At 42.4% G+C, this 25,261-nt stretch overlaps 1 protein-coding gene across 1 annotated transcript; it reads left to right on the top strand.

The window, feature by feature from the left end:
• On the top strand, positions 1 to 24,842 carry LOC307207648 (endothelin receptor type B-like). The gene is made up of 8 exons (XM_079961718.1): positions 1 to 229; positions 2,677 to 3,212; positions 15,600 to 15,712; positions 16,076 to 16,280; positions 17,488 to 17,637; positions 18,785 to 18,918; positions 19,642 to 19,750; positions 21,286 to 24,842. The coding sequence occupies exons 2-8, from the start codon at positions 2,757 to 2,759 to the stop codon at positions 21,427 to 21,429; spliced, it is 1,311 nt and encodes a 436-aa protein (XP_079817844.1). The 5' UTR covers positions 1 to 229; positions 2,677 to 2,756; the 3' UTR covers positions 21,430 to 24,842.
• The last annotated feature ends 419 nt before the right edge of the window (positions 24,843 to 25,261 follow it).

The raw sequence follows: 25,261 nt of genomic DNA, 5'->3' as shown, positions 1-25,261 counted from the left end.
ATTATGACCCATTCCTTTTTTGAAACTTTTCATCAAACTCTTAGGAGGGCATACATCACAGCTGAGCAGCATCTTCATTGCATTAGTTTTGGGAAATGGCTGGATCCAAACTCCTCTGATTTCCAAAACCACCCAGCTCACTTTGTTGGATAACTCTCCTTGGTGAAAGGGATCCTTGGTGTGAATGCAACCAACACAGAGGGCTTCCTCCTTCAAAAGGACTGGGAAGGTAACTGAATATTTTTAGGGCAGATAATTATCTTAGGGTTGTTATGCCTGCAGGATATTCTTTTTTAACAGGCTGTATATATTTTAAGTGTCCTATCCTTTAAAAATATCTAATATTGTGGCTTGGGATGGAGGAGAAATATGATTCAATTTGCAATTAAAGGTGAATCTTTCCCAAATAATACATGAACCGAAACACTACCATCCTTCAAAATTTACACTTCTCTGAATTTTGCAGTGCAATTATCCATCCAAGTTATGTGTACCAAGATGGTAAAGTTTTCATTAAAATGTATATAGTCATGAAAGTACTCAAATTAGGGAAACTACTTTGCAATAATAACAATATTAGGTTAAATTGCATACAAAAATGTGTATATGAGGAGAAATTTGCACCCAAATGCTGATGAATTTTCATGAGGACTTGTATGAACAAATCCACAAACTGATACGGCAATGCGGAGAAGAAAAAATGTGGGATGGGAAACTGAAATTGATACATCCTCCAGTCCTAATTATGGATGGAGTTTGACAGTGTGTCTTTTCTGGTGGCTGAATGAAACCATCTGTAATTGGGGGCAGGGTTAAAAAAAAGAGCTTTTCGAAATGAAGGCCTACTGCCAATATGCTTAAAAAATGAATGGGGGTTCTGTGTGAATTGGGAATGGTGGAGAAATCGGTTCAGTTCTCATTTTAATGCAAGATTTCCAGTTTTTCACTTTCCAATATAAAATGCAAACTGCAGCATAGCTATCCTTCAAAATATATACTCCTCCAATTTTTGTGATGCAGTTATCTCACAAAAGAAAATGTGTGCAAGAAAACCTATATTAGGGGAGTGTGTGAGGGAGAGGGGGTGAGGGAGAGAGAGAGAAATTCAAAACCATATTATATTCGATATATGTATGTATGTATGCAGCAAATTGTACTGTGCTGAATATTAGAAAATTAAAAGACTAAGAGAAACAAGAATTGGCAGATTTGTACATTCCTAGCAGGACTTTGTAGGAAAAATATGGTATGCATCCCTGTTTAATGTATACATACATACATACATGGCAAGGAGCAGTAACTCACAGCATGAGCAGCACCGAAGATTCAATCCCAAGCATCAGTGATCCTGTCAACAGGGAGGACCATAGTTCAGTAGCAGAGCATCTGCTTTGCATGCAGAAGGTCCCCAGTGTCTTTAAGTAGGCCTGGGAATGTTCTCAGCTTGGAACCACGGAGAGATGCTGCCAGCTTGTATGGGCAATGCCTAGATCATGGGTAGGCAAACTAAGGCCCAGGGGCCGGATCTGGCCCAATTGCCTTCTCAGTCTGGCCTGCGGATTGTCCGGGAATCAGCGTGTTTTTACATGAGTAGAATGTGTCCTTTTATTTAAAATGCATCTCTGTGTTATTTGTGGGGCATAGGAATTCGTTAATTTCCCCCCCAAAAAAATATATATAGTCTGGCCTCCCACAAGGTCTGAGGGACAGTGGACCGGCCCCCTGCTGAAAAAGTTTGCTGACCCCTGGGCCTAGATGGACTGAAGATTAATAAATAAATAAAAAGCTGGTCACTGGTTGTCCATCAGACATTTTAACTGAACTTAAATTTCATAGATTTAGCACACTTTTCATTTTCTTTCCAGTGAGATTCTTATACACCACTTAGAGATGATTGCAATTAAGTGGTTTATAAAATATTTAAATAAATAAATTACAGGCCGTTTCAGTGAACTGAAAATTACCATTGTAGATTTATGCAGATGCACAGTCTCTTCTATGCCAAAGACACCTGAAACTTCAGTAAGTCACAGATGATGATAGATAGATAGATGATAGGTAGATAGATAGATAGATGATAGATAGATAGATAGATAGATAGATGATAGATAGATAGATAGATAGATAGATAGATAGATAGATGATAGAGATAGACCTCTTTTTCTTTTTTGCTTTTTCTGGTTGTGTCTCTCGTTTTCATGGTAGCTACAAAAAGAAGACAGAATTTCTCTCTCTTCCAGTTCCCTAAGTTTTTGTCACACCCTAAAGCAGGGATGGGGAACATATGACTCTCCGAGGTTTGGTTGGGCTACAACTCCCATCACTCCTGACCATCAGCCATACTGACTGGGGCTGATGGCACTTGGAGTCAAACGGTGATTAATAAATAGCTCAGATGATAGAGCATGAGACTCTTAATCTTAGAGTCATGGGTTTGAATGCCACATTGGGTGGAAGATTCCTGCATTGCAGGGGTTGGACTAGTTGAACCTCTTGGTTCCTTCCAGCTCACAATTCTATGATTTTATGAACATCTGGAAGGATACAGGTTCCCTATCACAGCCCTATATGAACAATAATCAATCCCAAGGAAATTCATGCAGAGTAACTGTTCAATATCACTGTTTCTCTCCTCTCCTGTAACTCAGAGAACTCACCCTTATCTTCCTTCCACAGGCAAGATCAGGGAAGATCTTTAGCTCCTGGTCCCACCAACAGACTCAAAACTTTGGCTGAGCTTTAAGCTTTCCATCACAATGGGCAAGTTTTCTACTTTACCTGTTCTGGCCTATTGCCTGGCCTGCCTCATCCTGAGAGTCTCCAGCCAGACAGCAGTGAGCTTCAGGAATACCCCCATCCCCTTTGAGGTTCTGGATCAAGATAAAGCTTACAGTCTCATTCAGCCTGGAATATTTACAAACTCCAGAGCCACCACCAACCATTCAGGCAACCTTATTGGAGATGCCATCACAGAGGGCCCACAGCTGTCAGTCATGTGTGCTAAGCCGACAGAAATCCGGCAGGCCTTCAAGTACATTAACACGTTTGTGTCTTGCACCATCTTCATTGTGGGCATCATTGGGAATTCCACCCTCCTGAGGATCATCTACAAGAACAAATGCATGAGGAATGGGCCTAATGTCCTCATTGCTAGCCTGGCTCTTGGGGATCTGCTCTACATTCTCATTGCCTTGCCCATCAATGTATATAAGGTAAGGCCCCTCTTGGCCAGGGTTGGGAAAGAGGAAGAAAACACCCAAGTTTGGATGAGTTTATTACATCACTGCAATGCAGTGCCTGGGGAATCAAGACTCTTCAGCAATAAACAGTGATCATGAGTTAGGTGACTGCCATATATACTAGGTTGAAGATGGGACCTATCCAGGCAGATGGGACCAATCCCTTGTGTAAGGAGGGTGAGTGGGAGATGAGGCCCATCATTCCCATTCTTGTTAGCCTCCACAACTTGGAATAATAATAATAATAATAATAATAATAATAATAATAATAATAATAATTCATTACTTATACCCCACCCATCAGGCTAGGCCTCCCCAGCCACTCTGGGTGGATATTAAAAACATGATAAAACATCAAACATTAAAAACTTCCCTAAATAGGGCTGCTTTCAGATGTCTTCTAAAAGTCAGATAGTTGTTTATTTCCTTGACATCTGGTGGGAGAGCGTTCCACAGGGTGGGCACCACTGCTGAGAAGGCCCTCTGCCTGGTTCCCTGTAACCTCACTTCTCACAGTGAGGGAACCACCAGAAGGCCCTCGGTCCTGGACTTCAGTGTCCGGGCTGAACAATGGGGGTGCAGACGCTCCTTCAGGTATACTGGGCCAAGGCCATTTAGGGCTTTAAAGGTCAACACCAACACTTTGAATTGTGCTCAGAAATGTACTGGGAGTCAATGTAGGTCTTTCAGGACTGGTGTAATATGGTCTCGGCAGCTACTCCCAGTCACCAGTCTAGCTGCAGCATTCTGGATTAATTGTAGTTTCCGGGTCACCTTCAAAGGTAGCCCCATGTAGAGAGGATAACTTCTGATACAGGAAGACTTTTCTGTTCCTGAGGGTCCCCAGGCAGATTTGAAAACCTGGATCTCATGGTGTTCTAGGTTGCACAAGGAAATCCTCCATGAGCAGAACAGGTTGGCTGCTACATATGTTTGCCTCCCTGATCATGAATCACAGTTGGTGCAAGCTTCAGAGCAAGCACACTCATTCCCACTCTACGTGACCTAATTGTGAGGGTTATTAGAACACCATATTAGGGGTAGCATACAACACTCAAAAGATGCTTCTCTTTTGGGTAACATGAGGGATAGGGAAGAAATCTGATTTGGCTCACTTTTTAAGGTGAACCTACCTAATTAATACTTTCTGAAACTGTAACATAGGGATCCTTAGGAATGCTCCAAATTTAGCAGTGCAGTTCTCCAGTCCAACAGTCTGTCTAAGAATACATATACTCGAATAAAACATGCATGAAAAAGTGCATGTTGTGGAAAATAACATTTTTTAAAAAAATTATATTTGAGGACATTGTAAAAAATGTGTATGCTAATCAAAACTGTGTATATATGAGCAGAAATTTGCACTGAAATGTGATGAAATTTCAACAAACTGATGTTGAAATTTGGAGAACTGCAGTTATGATTGGAAAAATAAACTGAGAGAAACCAAAATTGGAAGATATGCCCATCTGTACCCCCATATTATGTAAATTTGTGTCTTCTTTTCTTATGAGCTATAAGTGTTTGCCGCATGTTGGGGAAGACGCAAGCACAGCAGTTTTCCCCTGTTTTGAGAGTAATTTACTTGGGGGAACATTTAGACACTGGATAACTCCCCTTTTCTCTGAAATGGTATAGAGTGACCATTAACAGATAAGTGAAGTCATGTACACATTGCCATTTAAAGAGGACTTTCCTTGCCCGACCCCCTAATATGACCAATAAGTCCAGAGCAGGGCTTCCCAAACTTGAGTCTCCAGCTGTTTTTGGACTACAATTCCCATCATCCCTGGCTACTCATCCTGCTGGCTAGGAATGGTGGGAATTGTAGTCTACAAACAGCTGGAGACACAAGTTTAGGAAACCCCAGTCCATAATCTAAAATTCCCTACTGCACCATGGTACAGAGATGGGCGGTTCAGAAGCATTTAGGAAAGCTTGGTGTTTACTTCCAAGCAGAAGCATCCCTCTTTGAACTCCCTTCTTAGCCCTGCAGCTGAGGACACAATCAAGCTACTGTTTTGCATCTGAGAGCCAGAAGTGGTCAGATGTCAAAGAAGCAGCAAAACTCAACTTTCGCATGTACTCAGCTGGGAAGCCTCCAGTGCAAAATATTTCTGTGAGATGTAACTGTTTGTGCAGGCTGACTTGGATATTTCAAGTTGTTTTGGATGTTAGCCAAGGCACCTCCTGATTACAATTAATCAGGAGGTGCCTTGGTGAGGAGCCAAAACAGTTGTGGACACATGGCATGTGAGTGTAGGGTCTCCTTCAGGGGGACTTTGTTTTGAAAGGGCTGCTACTCCTGCTTGCCTTCTCTGAAATTGGTACAGCAGCAACAGCTTATACAATCTGACCTTTGGTTCATCTTGCTTAGTATTGTCTACAATGACTGGCAGGATCTTTCCAGGGGTTCAATCAGGAGTCTCTCCCAACCCTACCTGAAGATGTCAGGGATTGAACCTGTGACCTTCTGCTTGCAAGGCGGATGCTGTAACCACTAAGCTATGAGCCTTCCCAAGAACTGCCCTCCTCTCTATTTCTAGATGCAGAGATCTTTGTACATCCCTTGACTGACAGAGAGAAGGAACAGAAAGTTGAACAAAATCTTCCCTACATTAAAGAAGAAAGGAGTGGTTTTATGAAAGAGAAAAGATGAGATTAAGTTAGATCTTTAATTTCTCTGCCAATTTCCCATGAAGGAGATGGAAGCAGTTCACAATACAGTGGTACCTTGGGTTAAGAACTTAATTCATTCCAGAGGTCCGTTCTTAACCTGAAACTGTTCTTAACCTGAGGTACCACATTAGCTAATGGGGCCTCCCGCTGCCGCTGCGTGATTTCTGTTCTCATCCTGAAGCAATGTTCTTAACCTGAGGTACTATTTCTGGGTTAGCAGAGTCTGTAACCTGAAGCGTCTGTAACCCGAGGTACCACTGTATACAAAATAGAAGCAGCAATCATGAATGCAATTGTCGATTGAATTAACTGAAGCGTAGTGTCCAAATCACAGGAAGTAAGAGTTCTGACTTAGTTCTGCATTTTATATGCAGCCTAGGGGTAAGTAAAGCTTTTTCACTTTCTCTCTGTTTCTTACTTTTTCAGTTTTCCAATCTTAAATTCAGTTCAGATGCATTTCTTCATCAGTCTGCAATTTATTTATTTTTAAAAGAACAATCTTCAAGGAAATTCATCAGCATTTCTCCTAAAATACACTCCCCCCAAAAAAACCCCATAATGCATTTTTGTATGCTATTTTCACTAACAATTAATTCTTTTTATTATTATTATTATAAATATTTATTAAAATTTTTGAATACAATGCATGAATAATAAACAACATTACTTATATCATAACATAGTTTCCTCACTTCTTTGGACTCCCTCACGCCTCCCGCTCCCACTTACATCGTTGAAAAAAATTTTTTCAAGCAAATTATCATCTTGTTTACAACCTTATATCCGCTCATTTAAATAAAATCTAACAGTTCTCCAAAAAGTTTGTATTTTCCTTAATCTCACTTACCGTCAAATTCAGATCTAATTCAGTGGTGGACAATTTTTTATGATCTAGCATCCTTCTTAACATTCAACCAAATTACAATATTTTTGTAGATAAATCTTAAATTTCTTCCAGTCTTCTTCAACCCTCTCTTCTCCCAGGTCTCGGATTCTGCCAGTCATCTCAGCCAGTTGCATGTAGTCCATCAGCTGCATCTGCCACTCTTCCAGTGTGGGTAATTCTTGAGTTTTCCAGTTCTTAGCGATGAGTACTCTTGCTGCCGTTGTTGCATACATAAAAAATGTTCGGTCCTTCTTTAACACCTTCTGGCCGACCATACCCAGAAGAAAGGCTTCTGGTTTCTTAGTGAAGGTATACTTAATACCTTTTTCAACTCATTATATATCATTTCCCAGAAGGCCTTCACTTTAGGGCAGGTCCACCAGAGGTGAAAGAATGTTCCTTCACTTTCTCTACATTTCCAACATTTATTATCAGACAAATGGTATATTTTAGCAAGTTTAACTGGGGTCATGTACCATCTATATATCATTTTCATTACATTTTCCTTCAGAGCATTACATGCAGTGAAGTTCAGCCCAGTGGTCCACAACCTTTCCCAGTCCTCAAACATAATGTTGTACCCAATATCCTGTGCCCACTTTATCATAGCCGATTTAACCATTTCATCTTGTGTGTTCCATTTTAACAGCAAGTTATACATTCTTGAAAGTACCTTAGTCTTAGGTTCTAACAGTTCTGTTTCCAATTTCGATTTCTCCACCTGGAACCCTAACTTTTTGTCATTTTTAAAAACTTCTTTAATCTGAGCGTAGTGTAACCAGTCTCGCACTTTATCCTTCATTTTCTCCAAACTCTGCAATTTCCAATTGTCTCCATCTTTTTCTAGTATTTCCCAATATTTTGGCCATTTGGCCTCCATATTGGGGGTTTTTCGGGCCTTGGCTTCCAGCGGTGAAAGCCACCTTGGAGTTTTATTTTCCAATAAGTCTTTATATTTTGTCCAGACATTAAACACTGCTTTTCTGACAATATGATTCTTAAAGGCCTTATTGATCTTAACCTTGTCATACCATAAGTATGCATGCCATCCAAAAGCATTGTTAAAACCTTCCAAATCCAGAACGTCAGTGTCCTCGAGAAGTAGCCAGTCTTTTAGCCAGCAGAAAGCTGCGGCCTCATAGTACAGCTTTAGGTCTGGCAGGGCAAAGCCCCCTCTTTCTTTCGCATCAGTTAATATCTTAAACTTAATTCTGGGCTTTTTGCCCTGCCAGACAAACTTAGAGATGTCTCTCTGCCACTTCCGGAAGCACTCCGTCTTGTCCACAATCTGTAATGTTTGAAACAAAAACAACATTTTTGGCAATACATTCATCTTAATAGCGGCAATTCGGCCTAACAAAGAGAGTTTCAATTTTGTCCAACTGTCTAAGTCTCTTTTAATTTCAGACCAACATTTTTCATAGTTATCCTTAAAAAGACTCAGATTTTTTGCTGTTATGTTTACCCCTAGGTACTTTACTTTTTTAACCACAGTTAGTTCTGTCTCTCTCTGAAACCGTTCCGACTCTGTATCTGTCAAATTTTTTCCCAGCACCTTAGTTTTCTGTTTGTTTAATTTAAATCCCGCCACCCGACCAAAGTCTTGAATCAATTGTAACACTCTTTTCGTACTAGATTCTGGCTCCTGCAGAGTCAAAACTAGGTCATCTGCAAAAGCTTTAAGTTTGTATTGTTTCGCTCCGACCTGGATTCCTTCCACCAACCGGTCCCCTCTGATCATGTTCAAGAGCACCTCCAGAACCGAAATAAATAACAGAGGGGAAATGGGGCAACCTTGTCGTGTTCCTTTTTCAATTTTAAACTCTTCTGTAACCACATTGTTAACTATCAATTTAGCTTTTTGTTCTGAATATATTGCATCAATCCCATTCTCAAAACCCCGTCCCACTCCCATTTCTTTTAAATTTCCCTTCATAAATTTCCAAGAAATATTGTCAAAGGCCTTCTCCGCGTCTATAAAAATTAACACTGCTTTTGTATTTATATCTGTTTGCAAAAGTTCCAAAATGTCAATTATGTTCCTTGTGTTGGCAAACAAATGTCTTCCTGGGAGAAAGCCTGCCTGGTCTTTGTGAATTACCTGATTCAAAACTTTTTTAAATCTACTTGCTAATATGTCTGCAAATATTTTGTAATCCACGTTTAGGAGGGAGATGGGGCGGTAGTTCTTAAGTTGAGTCTTTTCAGTTTCCGATTTGGGTATCAATGTGATAAAAGCTTCTTTCCACGATTCCGGCGCCTTCTTCCCCTCCATAATTTCATTGCTGACCTCCATCAGTGGTTGTATCAGATAGTCTTTTAATATCTTGTAGTACTTGGAGGTCAGCCCATCTGGCCCTGGGGATTTGCCCAGTTGCATGTTCTGAATGGCTTGTTCAATCTCTTGTCGTGTTATTTTGCAATTCAGGATTGATCTATTTTCTTGTGACAATTTTTTTAGTCCATTTTTTCCCAAAAATTGTTTAATCTCAACCTCATCTTGCGGCCCTTGAGTATATAATCTTTTGAAATATCTCTGGAAGCACTTTCTGATCTCCACAGGGTTCTGAATATTTCTTCCTTCAATTTCTAAATTTGTAACTGTATTTAATTTTTGTCTCCTCTTCAACTGCCAAGCTAGCAGTTTCCCACATTTATTTGCCAATTCAAAAGTTTTTTGTTTCATTAATTTAATCTTCCACTCTATTTCCTGGTTTATCAATCTAGAATATTGTGCTTGATGAAGTTTGATTTCTCTCAGGATCGGCTGTGACTTCGGATTTGATCTTAACTTCTTCTCCAATTCTTTAATTTTCTCCAATATCTTATCTTTCCTCTCATTTTGTCTCCTTTTCTTTACAGCATTCTGTTGTATCAAGAACCCTCTCATTACAGCCTTACTTGCATCCCAGATAGTTCTTTTTTCCACCGTAGTGTTCATATTTATCTCAAAATAGTCCTTCAAAGCTTTTTGGGCCTTCTCAACAATCTCCTGATCTCTGAACAAATTGTCATTCATCTTCCATCTAAAGGAGCCGGTTGGTATTAGTGTCATGTCCATTTTTACTGCATTATGGTCGGAGCAGGTCTTTGGGCAGATTTCCACCTTTCTAACCTTAGGTGCCAGACCTCTAGATATCCATATTTGGTCGATTCTTGTCCAAGTCAGTTGGGCTTCAGAGAAGAATGTTCCCTCTCTTCCCAAGGGGTTCTTTATCCTCCAGATATCAATCAAGTCCATATTGTCTGTCATTTCGAAAAAGGTCTTTGGTAGTCTGCCGTCCTTTGTAACATTTTGACTTTGTGACTTATCCATGTTGGTTGATACGACCCCGTTCATATCTCCCATCAAAATGATGTTGTTGTAGTCCAGATAGTCCAGCATGGTCTCATGCAACTTCCTATAAAATTCCGATTTCCCCTCATTTGGCGCATAAATTCCTAATATCAAAAATTTCTCTCCTTGATGTTGTATCTCAATTGCCAAAATTCTTCCATGTTCATCTTTAAATAGGAATTTAGGTGACAGGCTCTCTTTTGCATAAATGACCACACCTCTCTTCTTTACTCTGTCCGAGGATATAAATTCCTGGCCCAGTCTTTTGTTTGTTAGCACTTTTCTATGGAGCCTAGTCACATGTGTTTCTTGCAGGCAAATAATGTCCAATTGTTCCTTTTTTAATATATGAAATATTTTCCTCCTTTTTCCCGGAATGTTACAGCCATTTATGTTCCAGCTCAGAAGTTGCAGAGACATCCTGAAATAATCTAGTTATTTTTCCAGGGGTGGTATCTTGTTCGCTGAATCTTCAGGTTCCAAGGGTGCCAGTACCGCCGGTGCTCCAGGCCCAAAGGGTAGTTCAATTCCTTTTTGAAGGTCCTCTCCGTATGTGGTCAGAAATTTGTCGCTATCTTCCAGTGTTCTAATTTTAACTTTCTTCCCTCTGAAGGTGGAAGATAATCCTTGAGGGAATTCCCACCTAAAGATAATTGAATTGCTCCTAAGCAGTTTAACCAATTCAAGGTAGGCGGATCTAAGGTCCAACAGTTGTTTAGGAATGTCCTTGTAAATTTCAATTCTTTTGTCCAAAATGTCCAGTGACCTTCCGTAATGCAGGCCCAAAATCTTGTCCCTTTCCTCCTTTGATCTCAATGTTATCAAACAGTCTCTGGGCTTCTCCTTCTTTATAAGTCTTCCAAGCCTGAAAGCTGATACGATTTTAAAGTTTTTTTCCTCTAGATTCCAAAACTTGGAAAATTCTTTAGTCAAAAACTCAGCTAGGTTGCCTTCTTCCACTTCTGATACCGACCTTATCCTTAAATTGGTCTCCCTGTTCCGCAGTTCTGTCATGGAAAGATAGGTCTGATGTTCACCTACTTGTTTACTGAGTGGTCTTACCTCTTTTTCTAGCTCTCCCAATCTTTGGCTGGTATCCTCAGCCAGTTTCTGATTTTCACCTGCAGCCTCCTTCAATTCTCCAATTGCTTGTGCATTCTGTGCAACTTGTCCGGTTAATCTATTTAAACATTCTGTGTTCTGGTCAATTTTAGCTGTTTACTGATCAACTTTTTTATCCAAAGATTCCAATTTTTCAAGAATTTTCTCTAAAATAGAGCCAGTTGCTCCTGAGGCCATATCTTCCAATTGTAATTCCTCAGTTTCTCCCTCCCCTGCCCGTGGCAGAGAAGCGGCTTCTTCCTCAGAAGGCAAAGTAGGCACAGATGATCTGCGTGCCTGTGAGGCTGCGGTTAAAGTTGTTGTTAGAGTTGTTTGTCTGGTTCTTGGAGCCTTTCTTTTTGCGCCACTCATTCCAAAGTTATCTAAAAGTCAAGGTCAAGCTGAGTTGTTCCCATGAGAAAAACAGCGGCCCAGATGGTAACAGTCAAACAGGAGGCCGGGAAACAGAAAGTAAAACAATGTCACTGCTGTAAGTCCCAAACCCTCTAGGGGGAGCTTAAAATGTCTTTAGGGAAGATATCAATTCCAATAAAATTAATAAAGTCTAATTCAATGTCCAGGAACCTTCAATAAAGCAGGTTTTAGCAGAATTAATATTTAAAAAGCCACAATGTTTCAGGCAGTGCTTACTGGAATTCCAAAGGGTGCTTAAAGTAGCAAGTCCAAATTCCCTCAGATTGTTACAAAGTTTAAGTTCAAAGTATCCAAACCTGCAAGCTGACAGCTCAGTTGCTCAGGCAGTTCCAGCACCTGGGTTTCTTGCTTAAATTGTAATCCAAGTAGAAGAAAGGTATCACAGTCCCAATAGAAGTCATAAAATCAATTACTTAGAATCCTTAATCTGCTTAAAAGTAATTTCAGTGGGTGCTCAGATCAGTTAGATTGAAAGTTCGCTCTTTGCCTCCACTCCTCCAGCTCTTTACTTTGAAATTCAGCAGCAGCGGAAGACGGACTTCCTGTTTTTCGTCACTCCGCTTTCAACCAAATTCAATAATTTTAGATCTTAAAGCTTTGTAAAGTCCTTATTACTCACGGGTTGTTGCTTTCCGAATCAAAAGTTGCAGGAAGAAAGGTCAGCGCTCACCAGCAGCAGCAATGCGGCTTCGCTCCGTTGATTGCGAGACGACCCACAGCACCGCTACCCCCTCCGCGATCCGGAGCCCCTTACGGGGTCCCTTCAACGTTTCGGGGGCTGCTCCTGGCGCCCGCCGGGTCCCAAGACCACAGGCTTCTGCTGCCTGTGGTTTTCCAAAATGGGTCTCCGCTTCGCCGCAGCGGACGACCCGTTTTCAGCGGAGCTTCCCTCTCCCGACTAGGAAAGGGCAGCCATTGCCGTTCGCGCCGCCTCCATGGTTTCAGATGGGAAATGGACATATTTCAGTAGCAGAGCATCTGCTCTGAATGCAGAAGTCTCCAGGTACAATCCTCAGCCTCTGCACATAGTGCTAGGAGATACTCCTGCTCGAAACCCTGGAGTACTGACAGTCAGTGTAGACAATACTGAACTGGATGGGCTAACTGCCTGACTTGGTATAAGGCAGCTTACTCTGTTTTAGTTGGGAGTCTTTTCCAGCTTTGCTAGGAGATAATGGAGACTGAAGTTAATGCCTTCTTCGTGCAAAGCATGCACCCTGCCCCTGAGCTCCTGCTGCTACTCAAAGCCCCTGTCTTGCAAGCAACCAGAGTCTGCCTCCTTTCTGTACACCCATGTACAGCCCACGTCTTCAGTGCCTGCATGGGCTGGGTGTTGGGAGCACCTTCTCCGACCTTCCGATCACAGGAACTTAGGAACATCAACACAGAATTCCCTCCAGGCACTCACACAGGACCTTCACCGCCTTCACTGGTTCTGATTTAAAGGAGAGGTAGAGCTGGGTGTCATCTGCATACTGATGAACACCCAGCCCAAACCCCCTGATGATCTCTCCCAGCGGCTTCATATAGATAGTTTCCACTCAGATCCACATATGCAAATAAGGAATTGAAAGTGACGTTCAGTGATTGGATAGTTACAGCAAGTTGTTACTGTTGCTTTGTAGTGGAGCTCTATATAAATCAGGTTGGCTGAACCCTTCAGTCCAGTTCTGTTCTGGGCCTGTGAATAAACAAGAGCTGTTTGAAGAATCACTGTGTTGTCTGATATGTTCACCCACAACTTAACAGATTTTTTATTATTATTATTATTATTATTATTATTATTATTATTGTTATCCCATCTGCACTAAACATATAAAGCAGCATCATGCAACTTTAAACAGCCATAGCTTCCCTCCAAAGCATCCTGGGAAGTTGGGAGAACCCATTCTCCGCAGAAGCCTGGAGTTCCCAGAGTGCCCTAGAGAACAGGATTGATTGTTAAACCACTGGGAATTGTGGTTCTGGGAGGGGAACAGGGGGTCCTGTAACAGCTCTCTTTGCCCTTAATAAACTACAATTCCCAGGATGTTTTTTTTTTGGGGGGGGGGGGGATGATGACTGTTGAAATAGTATCTTAGCCCTTTAAATGTATGGTGCAGATGGAGCCTGTCATACCCATTAGACCCATTGAAATGGACTGAGGACCTGTTATTTCAGGGGGTCTACTCTATGACTAATGTTGGCTATCACCTATGGTCCGAGAATGGCTAATTTTAGCTGTTTCCCATGGCTTAGAACTCCAGGTGAGATACTCATGGAAGTTCATTCCTGCACCAAAGCTCAAAGTCTTAATAGGCTGTGTATGACAACTGTTCTATAAACTGGACAAGTTGTTCAGGACCTAACACAAAGAGGAAATCTCATTCTGGTTGTTGAATGGAATATCCTAACTGTTACGCAATTTATTTCATTAATCCACATTTTATTATTTGCCGTATCCGTGTAATCCAATATTTAGCGTGAACTGAAACAAAACTTTCCAGTCTAATTCAAAGTAAACCAGTCTGGTAATCAGATTTCCAAGACAGCTGATTCACTGATTTAAGAGCTTTTTAAAAAAGGAAAGAGGAACTTCCTCAGCCAGCGAATCATTTCTGGACATGTAAGGAAAGCTTTCATAAATTCTTCTAACAGTTTTCAAAACTGAGATGTTTTACCTTTATAACTATTTTGTTTCCAAAGTTCATTCATCTAATGATCAGAAATTATTTTCTGCTTTTCAGCTGACATTCTTCAAAATACAGCTGACTGATATTTTACATATTTGTTCCATGAGCAGAACACTTGCATTTCATACAAGAACTTGCAGATTTATTTTTTCTAGGGAAGAGGCTACACATAGCCAGAATGGTATTGTTGGACTCATAGGGACTCATAGGGATGCAGGTGGCACTGTGGTCTAAACCACTGAACTTCTTGGGTTTGCTGATTGGAAGGTCAGCGGTTTGAATCCCCACAGCGGAGTGAGCTCCCGTTGCTCGGTCCCTGCTCCTGCCAACCTAGCAGTTCGAAAGCACATCAAAGTGCAAGTAGATAAATAGGTACCTCTGTGGCGGGAAGGTAAATGGCATGTCCATGCACTCTGGCTTCCATCAAGGTGTCCCGTTGCACCAGAAGTGGTTTAGTCATGCTGGCCACATGACCCAGAAAGCTGTCTGTGAACAAACGCTGGCTCCCTTGGCCTGAAAGTGAGATGAACGCCAAACCCCATAGTCACCTTTGCCTGGACTTAACCATCCAGGGGTCCTTTACCGTTTACCTTTGCCTTATTAGTTGGACTCAGTAGTGACTGATGCCCATTGTGACTGGTCCTCCACAGCCCCTCCCACCATTCACTACTGTATGTGGCACTTCAGATGTGATTGGGTTCTGACTCCCATCAGCCAGAGCTACTGCAGCCAGAGCTACATCAGCCAGAGCACTAGAAGCTGCAATGAAGAAATATCTGGAGGGCCACAGATTCCCTGTCTGTAAACTAGATAAACCAATTGTCTGACTCTATATGAGGCATTTTTATATGTTCATTAAAGTGATCTTGTACAGAGCAGTTGCTACACCACTGAGTCCCTCCATGTTTGCTACTAGGGCGAGGGGATGTTTAGCATTTTTGTGTAGCATTTTGTTGTTGGCTAGCTTTGAATGGATGGGCATCAGTTCAGCCTAGAACACCTACACAACAGAAAGAGGTGATACAATGGTGAAAGTGCAGAATGGGACTGTAGACTACAACCAAGGAACATTTTTGAACATTAAAAAGTACTCCTGGCAACCAGAAAGCCGGGGGTGGGCACCAAATTGTCAAAGGCTGGTGTATGGGTTTGCCTGATGCCCCTACACATGCAAAGAAATGAGTACAAAGTTATAAGAATCCAGTTCTCCGCTGAGATGGCATGCTGATGATGTCCTTCCTCTCTTTCAGCTGCTTGCAGAAGACTGGCCTTTTGGTGTGCAGGTGTGCAAATTGGTGCCTTTCATTCAGAAGGCCTCCGTTGGCATCACAGTCCTCAGCCTCTGTGCTCTCAGCATAGACAGGTAACAGACCACCTTTGTTGCCTCCTGTCAAGCCTGGTTAATTAGGTCCATTCAGCCATTCACTTAGCCAACCCTACCTATACGATTCATTGACCCTGTTCAGTCTTCCCTGAACACTGTGGTGGATAATCTTTAAGCTACACTGTCTTTAGAGGAGGAATGTGGTCCTGCAGATGTTGCTGGGCTGAAACTTCCACCTTCAACTCCCCTGCTGTATTTTGTCCATGTGGGAGTTTTCAGATGTGAGCAAAAGATTCCTGTGCAGCAGGGAGGTTGGATTAGATGACTCTTGTGGTCCCTCCCAACTCTACAGTTCTATGATTCCATGATTCCATTTGCTTTTTCCTGGGCTGCTCATGGCAGGTATAGAGCTGTGGCCTCTTGGAGCCGGATTCAAGGGATTGGCATCCCCATGTGGAAGGCTGTTGAGGTGACCCTAATCTGGGCAGTGGCAATCATCCTAGCTGTCCCTGAAGCCATTGCTTTTGACTTGGTGGAACTGAATTACCGTGAACAGACGCACTGGGTCTGCATGCTGGCCGCTGAACAGAAATCCAGCTTCATGACGGTATGTTCTCTCTTGTTCAGCCAGATGATTTGAACAACCAAGGGAAGGGATGGGCCAGTCTGTCAACTACAGCTTCTCATTTCCCCTATTTTAAATTCAGCTCCCCACATTTCTGCATCAGCTTGGGAATTCTTATTTTGTAAAACAGCTCTAATAGACAGCTTTTTTTGGTGCAATTTCCCCCTTGTTTGCACATTTTTATATGCAATTTTCCCTAATACAAATATTGTTGCAAATCATGGGTGGGGGTTGAGGTTGGATTACCCTTGTGGGCCCTCCCAACTCTACAACCCTATGTAGAGTTCCATGATTCTGGTTTGTTTTTCCCCTGGGCTGGTCATGGTAGGTACTGAGCTGCATTTTTGTATGCTATTTTCACAAATGTGTACATTTACATGCACACTTTAGTTTATGCATTTATTTATTATTTTACGCATTATTTGGATGGAGAACCGTATTCCTAAAATTTGGACAATTGGGAAATTTGAACAATGGCTGTGTTTTGGTTTGCATATTGCTTCAGAAAATGTGACTTGTGTAAATTTGCCATTAAATGCAAACTGAATCAAAGTGTGTATTCTTATGTTAAAAGTGTGCCTCAAATGCATACAATGAGATGATTCCATTTGCTTTTTCCTGGGCTGGTATAGAGAGCTGTGGCCTCTTGGAGCCGAATCCAAGGGAATGCACACAATGAGGTGGAGCAGGGCAGAATAGCATGCAGTTAACGTAACATAAGAACATAAGAATAGCACTTGATTTCTTGGAGAAATCAGGCCAAAGGAGTCCCATTTGGTACAGCCTCCTTTTCTCACAGTGGCCAGCCGAATGTGCACAAGATACCCGAAAGCAGAACCTGAGCACAACAGCACCCTCCCCTCCTGCAGCTCCTAGCAACTAGTATTCAGAAGCATTACTGCCTCTGACATTGGAGGCAGAGTATAGTCATCATAGCTACTACCCATTGATAGCCAATGGGATGCAATGGCACATCATGGGAGGGAAGGGGGTGGAACAGCTCAGCAACTGAATGCCAGTGAAACCAGAACATGGTGGAATCAAAGGCTCAGTCCATCTCTGGTCTTCATGTGTTCCACAGGTGGCATAAGGACAAAAGTCCCCAAGGCAATCCCACCCTCCACACAACAGCTAATAACTCCCTTGGAGAGGCAGCTGCTTTCATTCCTTCCTTCCCTTCCATCCGCAGTTCTACAAGGATGTGAAAGATTGGTGGCTTTTTGGCTTCTACTTCTGCCTGCCTCTGGCCTGCACTGGCGTCTTCTATTCCCTCATGTCGTGTGAGATGCTGAGCAAGAGGAATGGCATGAGGATAGCACTCAACGACCACATGAAACGGGTGAGGTCCCCCAACCAAGGCTCAAGGGAACAAACCCTGTTCCTTGGCTCAGATACAAGGAATGACATCAGACCACCAGCTCACATGGCCAGGCTTTGTCTGCTCTGTTTGGCAGTGGCTTTCATAAGAAAATAAGAAGAGCTGTGCTAGATCAGGCCAAAGGCCAATCTGGTGTTGTTACATGGGTCAACCAGGTGCCTATGGGAAGCTCACAAGCAGGAACTGAGTGCAAGGTGCCCAGAAGATGGCCTGCTAACTGAAATCTCTTTCATTGCAATAGGGAGCCTGTGACTCTATGGGCATGTTTGGGCTCCACTGCCCATCGTCTGTGCTCATTGCCTGTATCTGGGGTGGAGGGAGTTTAACAATATCTGGAGAGCCACAGCTGGAGATGCCAGGGAATGAACATCTGAATAAATAGTGGCCTGTCCTCTGAATTTTAGAAGTAGGCTCTGATACAGAGTTGGTCTTTCTGGTTGGACAGCCTGTCTCCCTCATGCAACTGGTGAAATATGAACATCCTTCCCTTGCTTCCATTCCTGGCATGCAGGACTCGGGGGATGTTCTGGATATTCCCTAATACCAGAATACAGCAGTCATCTGAAGAGCTAACATAGTGCAGTGGTTAGAGAGTTCCTTAGCTTTCATGAGGTTGTTGTGGAGACTAAGAGAGGAGGTGGGGATCTGTGCATGCCACCTTGAGCTTCTTGGAGAAAAATGTGGTCCATAAATGCAATTAAAAAAAATAATTCCAGAAAGAGATTCCATCACAGCTTCTTGTCTTCTGGAAGAGTCAGTTCAGACTTCAGGCTGGACTATTATTATTATAACTATTATTAGAACTGGAACTGTCCGAAGTCCTGCATTTGTGGGCACAGTAACATAGTAAAGTAACTCCTTGGTCTCTGCCTCTGTATATCACTCAGCAAATAGCTGAACTTTCAGCTCATAATAGTGCAGGATGAAACCAGGGCATGAAACAGTAATGGGGAGCAGAAAGACAGGAAATGACAGGGCTTGGGTGTGAAGAATGGGGTTGATGGTATTGATTGATGTCTTTACCATATTATACACATGCTCATGTCATCTTTGCCTTTTGTTGCTCCTTCATTCATTAACTTCAATGACTGGACTGCTGGTATTCCAGCGCCGGGAAGTGGCCAAGACAGTGTTCTGCCTTGTGGTGATATTCGCCCTCTGCTGGCTACCTCTCCATCTAAGCAGGATCCTTAAGAAGACCATTTATAGTCAACAAGACGCTGATAGGTGTGAACTGCTTAGGTAAGCTCAATATCAGAAGCTCCTTATTTTCTTCTTGGTAGTGGAAGAGATCTCTACCCTCCCTGAAATTAAAGAGGCCATTTCCAGTGTTAGAAATACAGGGAGCCACTTCATACTGATCTGGACCACTGGTTCATCTAACTCAGTATTGTCCACATTACTCTTAACTAAAAGCAAGATGTATGGGTGGTCCATACGGTAATATGGTGTAAGGGGTGAAGGAATGCAAGAGGTATAAGGGGATCCTCCAACATATAGGACTTTCAGACTTACTCATGAGCTGTTGATAATGCATTTTGATCACTGAGATTTCCAGGCAAGACCAGTGCCAAACATTGGCATTGCTGGGTACCTTATGCTGGCCCAGACCTCTGCTGGGAACCCACTGCCAAACTGGAGACTCCCAGGGCACAGGAAGTTGCCTTTATACCAAGTCATACTATTTGCCCATTTAATCCAGCACTGCCAACTCTGGCAGGCAGCAGCTCTACCGAGTACCAAACAGAGGTCTTTACAATTACCCGCTATCTGATAATCTTAAGAGGAGACAACAGGGGGTTGAACCTCACACCATTGACATATGAGGCATGTGCTGTCAGCCACAGCCCTTTCTACAAAGTTTGCATGCTAGTGGCCATAAGAATTGTCAAAGGATTGAAACATGCAGCTGCCATCATGCTCCCTTCTGACAGCACTGACTCTCCATTCTCTTCTCCACTCCAGCTTCCTTCTGGTCATGGATTACTTTGGCATCAATATGGCTTCACTCAACTCCTGCATCAACCCCGTGGCTCTCTATTTTGTCAGCCGGAAGTTTAAGAATTGCTTTCAGGTAGGATTGGGATTGTGCTTATGGAGGTGCAGAGGAAATGCCCAAGTGCCCCAGCCAAGTTGTTACCGGGACAAGGAGGAGAAAACTTTATTGGGGCTAATTCTCTCTCTCTAGTGCAGATGTCATTGTTGTTATTGTTATATTTTATTACTGAGCCTTCACCCAAGGGCAGGTTATGATCCAAACACATTAATATTAAAACAAAATACTGCACAATATTATGAACAGATGTTGCTGAACTACAACTGCCATCATCATAGATTTCACAGAACTGTAGAGTTGAATGGGACCCTGAAGGTCATCTTTTCCAACCCCCTGCATTGCAGGAATCCTGCCCATAACCATCTCTGGGTGAGCTCAAACCACTAAAATTCTGATGAACAGCCAGACGCACTGACCCATTGTACCACTGTCATTGACCATTGTCCCTGGGCACTGACCATGCTTGGTGGGACTGGTAGGAATTGTAGTTCAGTTACATCTGGAGCGCAAAAGAGTTCCCACACCTGCCATCTCAGTATATTCTTGTTCTTCAATACTTTGCACATGCAGAACAAGTATCATCAGAAGTAAACATTGCCCAAAGACATTTAAAGTTACCTCTTGGGATTTTTATTTGTTTGTTGCATTTATGACTTGCCTTTCCATTAAAAAAATGTCTAAGGCAATGATCAACAATAAAATCTGTAATAAAATAATATATAACCCTTTTAACAAATAAGCGCCACAATTAATCAGATGAAATATATTAAAGTGCTGTTGCAGTAGAGGCAGTGAGTGAAAGGAACCCAAAGGACTGAAACTGGCACACAGTTTTCTTATCACAATGTTAATTGAGTCCAAAGGTCAAAAAGCCAGATTTGCAATTTTTTCCAACATCCTGAAAAAAAGATCTCAAGGACAGTACAGAATGCAATATTGTCTCCATCTTGGCCTGCCCTTGGTACTGATGTCCCAGCCTCTCTCTGGGATGGGGACCTTGGCAGAGCCTTTATTTATTCATTACATTTTCAGCCCAACCTTTTCTCCTCCAGTGTGGTGTAGTGGTTAAGAGCGGTAGTCTCGTAATCTGGTGAACCGGGTTCGCGTCTCCGCTCCTCCACATGCAGCTGCTGGGTGACCTTGGGCTACTCACACTTCTTTGAAGTCTCTCAGCCCCACTCACCTCACAGAGTGTTTGTTGTGGGGGAGGAAGGGAACGGAGAATGGTAGCCACTTTGAGACTCCTTAGGGTAGTGATAAAGCGGGATATCAAATCCAAACTCTTCTTCTTCTCTTCTTCTCCCAAAGAGCTCATGCTGGCCTCTATGGTTCTCCCACTCCTCATTTTATCCTCACAACAACCTTGTGAGGTAAGCTAGACTAAGGAGACAGTGACAGGCCCAAGATCACCCACTGAGCTTCATGGCTGAGTGGCTATTTGATCCTGGTCCAACACTCTAGCCACCATACCCTGCAGGTTTGTCATCTTCCTAGGGCTGTAGTGTAGGGTGGTTCTTCAGAAGCCCTAAACATCTCTGGTTTCTTTCTCATAGTCATGCCTTTGCTGCTGGTGCCAGAGACCAGCTCTTGGCATTGCACCAACAGATGACAAGGGCTCTGTTGGGAAGTGGAAAGCCAACGGGCAAGAATTGGGCCTCGATCGGAGCAGCTCCCACCTGAAGTACAGCTCTTCGTAGACGAGGGGATAAAGAAGAGGAGGGTCCACCAGGACTATGGAGATGGCCAACCTGATTTTCCTTGTGGTTTCTCTTCAACTTCTCTGCTTTATTCTGGAAGGAACTGGCAGTTTCACCACCCAGCCCTTTGAAAAGGTCTTGCTCATCTGATGTTCCTTAGCCCCTTATTAGTTCCTTAACCCCACCCAATTAATGAATCTTTCTCTTTCTAAACAGCAGAATCCCTCATAAAAATAAGTGGCAGGTTGGAGCAGACCATAGGCGCTTATAGTGTAGAGGTGGGGAAATTTGGGCTTCTCTGGCTGGTTGTTGATGCTCTCCCATGCTACACACCCCAATAGCCTTGCTTTGCACCCTCCTTGGCAGCTTTTGCCTACTGGGAATGAGTCCCTGAATGAACTGTGATTGCGCTCCTTACCTGCCTGGATGGAGAGAGAGATGAGTAGGGGTGAGTGTGTGAAACCTTTTAAACATGTGTTGCTGGAAAGTAGCCTACTGTACAAAGATAAGAGTCAAATTCATTGTTCTGCCCACTTTTGCTTCCCATTTGCATGTGGCCTCTGTAAGGTTGCCTACTGGCGAATGTGGCCCTTGAGCTGAAAAAGATTCTGCACCCAAAGATGCAGTTGATGTATTAGGTTCCAATTTTCCCTGGATATCAAATAAGGGCACAGTTGGAGAGAGGGAGGACATGGAGAAAAGGAAAGCAGAAGGGATGTGGTTCTGGAAGGGACAGAAGGCTAGAAAGGAACTGGACAATATAGCAGATTCCCTGCTCCCTCTTGCCTAAAGCCTGGTGGGTAGATCTGTAGCTAGGGATGGGAGGGAGAGAAATCTTATTCAATTCATGTTTGAAGCCAAATCTATCAAATTCACAACATCTGAAGCAGTATGAGAACCAAAACACAGCTATCCTTCTGAATTTTCATGTGTCCAAATTCTCCAGTCAGTTCTGCAGCCAAACAATGTTTACAAAAATGCATGTATCGGTGGGGGGGGGGGGGGGAGTGTGCATAAAAATTGAATATATTAGTGAAGATAACATAAAAAATGCATGTGTTAGTCAAAACTGAAGGCAAAAATGTGTTTATTAGGCACTAATACACTGAAGGAATTTCATAAGAATTCTTTTGGAAAAGATTTTTGCAAATTGCTGCATAAATGTGGGAAACTGAACTTAAGATGGGGAAAATGAGAAAATGAAAGAACTAAAACTGAGAGTTATTTCCATCCCTATCCGTAGCAGAGCAGACTGTGTGGCTACGGATTGGGGTGAAGTGGTGGTAGATTTCCTGCTATGGTCCGTGCCTCTCCTACTTCCCCCTTTCACCCCTAGTCATTCCTACACTCCCAGGTTTCTATCTTGCACATGTGCAGGTAGGGATGAGGGAGAAATTTGATTTCATTCACATTTAAAGGCAAACTTACTTGATTCATACTTTCTGAAACAGTAGGTGAATTGAAACTCAGCCCTCCTTCACAATATTGGCAAGTCTCTAAATTTTGCAGCAGTTTTTCACCCACGTTTAATTTAACACACACCCATAAACATGATAATAGCATACAAACATGTGTTACATTAATGGGAATTGCTTTGCAAAAAAATGTGTGTATCAAGCAAGATTGCTTACAAATATGTGTATATGAGCAGAAATTCACAATGAAATGCAGAAGAATTTTCATGCAGATTTTTTTTTTTAATGCTAACTGATATGTAAATAGGGAGAACTGAACTTGAGGTTAGAAAATGTGTTCTTGGACTATTGTACTGCCTTTTCAATGGAAGACAGAGTTGCATGTATGTATAGAAAACCACTGATTCCAATACAGCTGGCTGCAATCATTATCTGTTGCTCCACCCACTTTTGTCTCTGGCCCCACCCACTCCTGGCATGTAGGCCTTGGAAGGTTAGCCAAGACGGAATGAGGTCCTAAGGCTGAAAAAGGTTCCTCACATTCTTCTTCTTCTTTGGCAATCACTTGTAGCCAAGTAGGATTGTCTTCCATAAACAAGGTTTTAACAGTGAGTCTGTAAGTGACTGTGGAGGCCAATTCTGGATCCACATGTCCTTCCACAGTGGGGGCATAGGTTTCCGGGCAGGAGTTGATCATATACACATGGAAAATACCAACGCTCAACCTACTGTGTCATCACTTCCAGAATATGGGTGGTATTCAAATACAGTCGTACCTTGGTTTTCGAACAGCTTAGTTCTCAAACATTTTGGCTCCCGAACACCGCAAACCAGTGACTATTCTGGTTTGAGAACTATTTTTGGAACCTGAACATCCGACGGGGCTTCCAATTGGCTGCAGGAGCTTCTTGCAGCCAATCAGAAACTGCACTTCGGTTTCTGAATGTTTTGGAAGTCAAACGGACTTCCAGAACAAAGTCTGTTCAACTTCAAAGGTACCACTGTATGTTTTACTCAGAGTGGCTCTACTGAAATTAACACATGTAATTTAATTATGACCATTGATTTCAATGGATCTACTCTGAGTAAAACTTAATTGAATGCTGCTCCACATATGTGACATCACTTCTTGTGAGCTGAAGCCCCCAAGAAAGCAAAATATGAGACTGGAATGGGAATGTTTCTCCCACTGTAATGCTTTTGTGATCCACCATAGACATTTTGTTTCATCAGCTTCTTTTCACCTCTTCTCCTGGACTACTTGGCTCTGAAGATAGCTCAGTCTTCTTTATTTTGGATTTTGCTAGCCTGCTGGTGTTTCAGTGCTTACCTATGTGAGTGTGTTTGTGTAGACAGTAGCTTATCTCTCATGTATGTATATATTATATATTGTACAGAAAACCATGTAAGCTTTCGGACTTCAATAAGGTAACTGTGAAACAGTTACAGAATCTATTCGAGATTAAGTCTTCAGTCCTATGCCCACTTAGCATTTAACTCAGTGGGATTTGCTTCTGATTATATGAATGAGTTCATATAATTTCAGTACAAGTAAACTCTTAAGGGCTGTATCCAGTGAAGCTGACCCATAGAAATTAATGGACACAGCTAATTTAGCTCCAGTAATTTCAGTTGGCCTACTCCAAGTAGGATTTCGTTGGATACATTCCTAAGCTTCTGCTAGACAAGATAGTGCTGTGATTTAAGAATGACAAGCAGCTGTAATTTGCTACAATATGACTGGTTTCCATTCACATCAGGTAGATGTTCAAGGATACCAATGAGATTTGAACCTGTTACATTTGTGAATGTGATCAACTCATGCGCTGGTGATCAGCACCACACCTGGGCCTCCTTTTCCAAGCATTTTGAAAAGGATCTCTTTGCAACAGAATGAACACATCATAATTTTGGGTTGTGACTTTATTCTGTAGTGTGTGTAGCCGTGATATATATTATGCTGAATTTCAATTAAAAGTTCATTGACTGTGCCTCAAACTTTTTTCTGGCTAATATGCTGACTGGCAGTTGCAAGCTATAGTAGTAATGGCAAAAGGCCTTAGCCATCCCCATCCATACTATAAGCCAACCACTTCCTAGTTGCCTGGATATAATTTATTCTATTTGTCTATTTGTGATGGCTGGGTGCAAGGGCTTTTGCATAACTAGCTGAAAACAGCACCACCCATTCTGCAAGGAGGTACCCACAGATGTCGGGAAGTCCAAGCTTTACAAAAGTACAGAATGTGAGGTTGGGGGACCTGAGGCAGGAGCACCCAAAGAACAGTGTTCAACAAAAATAGTATCCAAAGTGGCCATGGAATGCTGGCTGGTTGGGTCAGAGAACTGAGTGCTGGGTTGCACTGCCTCAGATACATCTCTCCCAAAGAGGGGGAAATACATCTGGAAGGTGGGGA

The sequence above is a fragment of the Podarcis cretensis genome (genome assembly GCF_951804945.1).
Source record: "Podarcis cretensis genome assembly, chromosome: Z".
Taxonomy (NCBI): domain Eukaryota; kingdom Metazoa; phylum Chordata; class Lepidosauria; order Squamata; family Lacertidae; genus Podarcis; species Podarcis cretensis.
The sequence above is the reverse complement of the archived record's forward strand: the minus strand, read 5'-3'. Positions and strand labels throughout refer to the sequence as shown.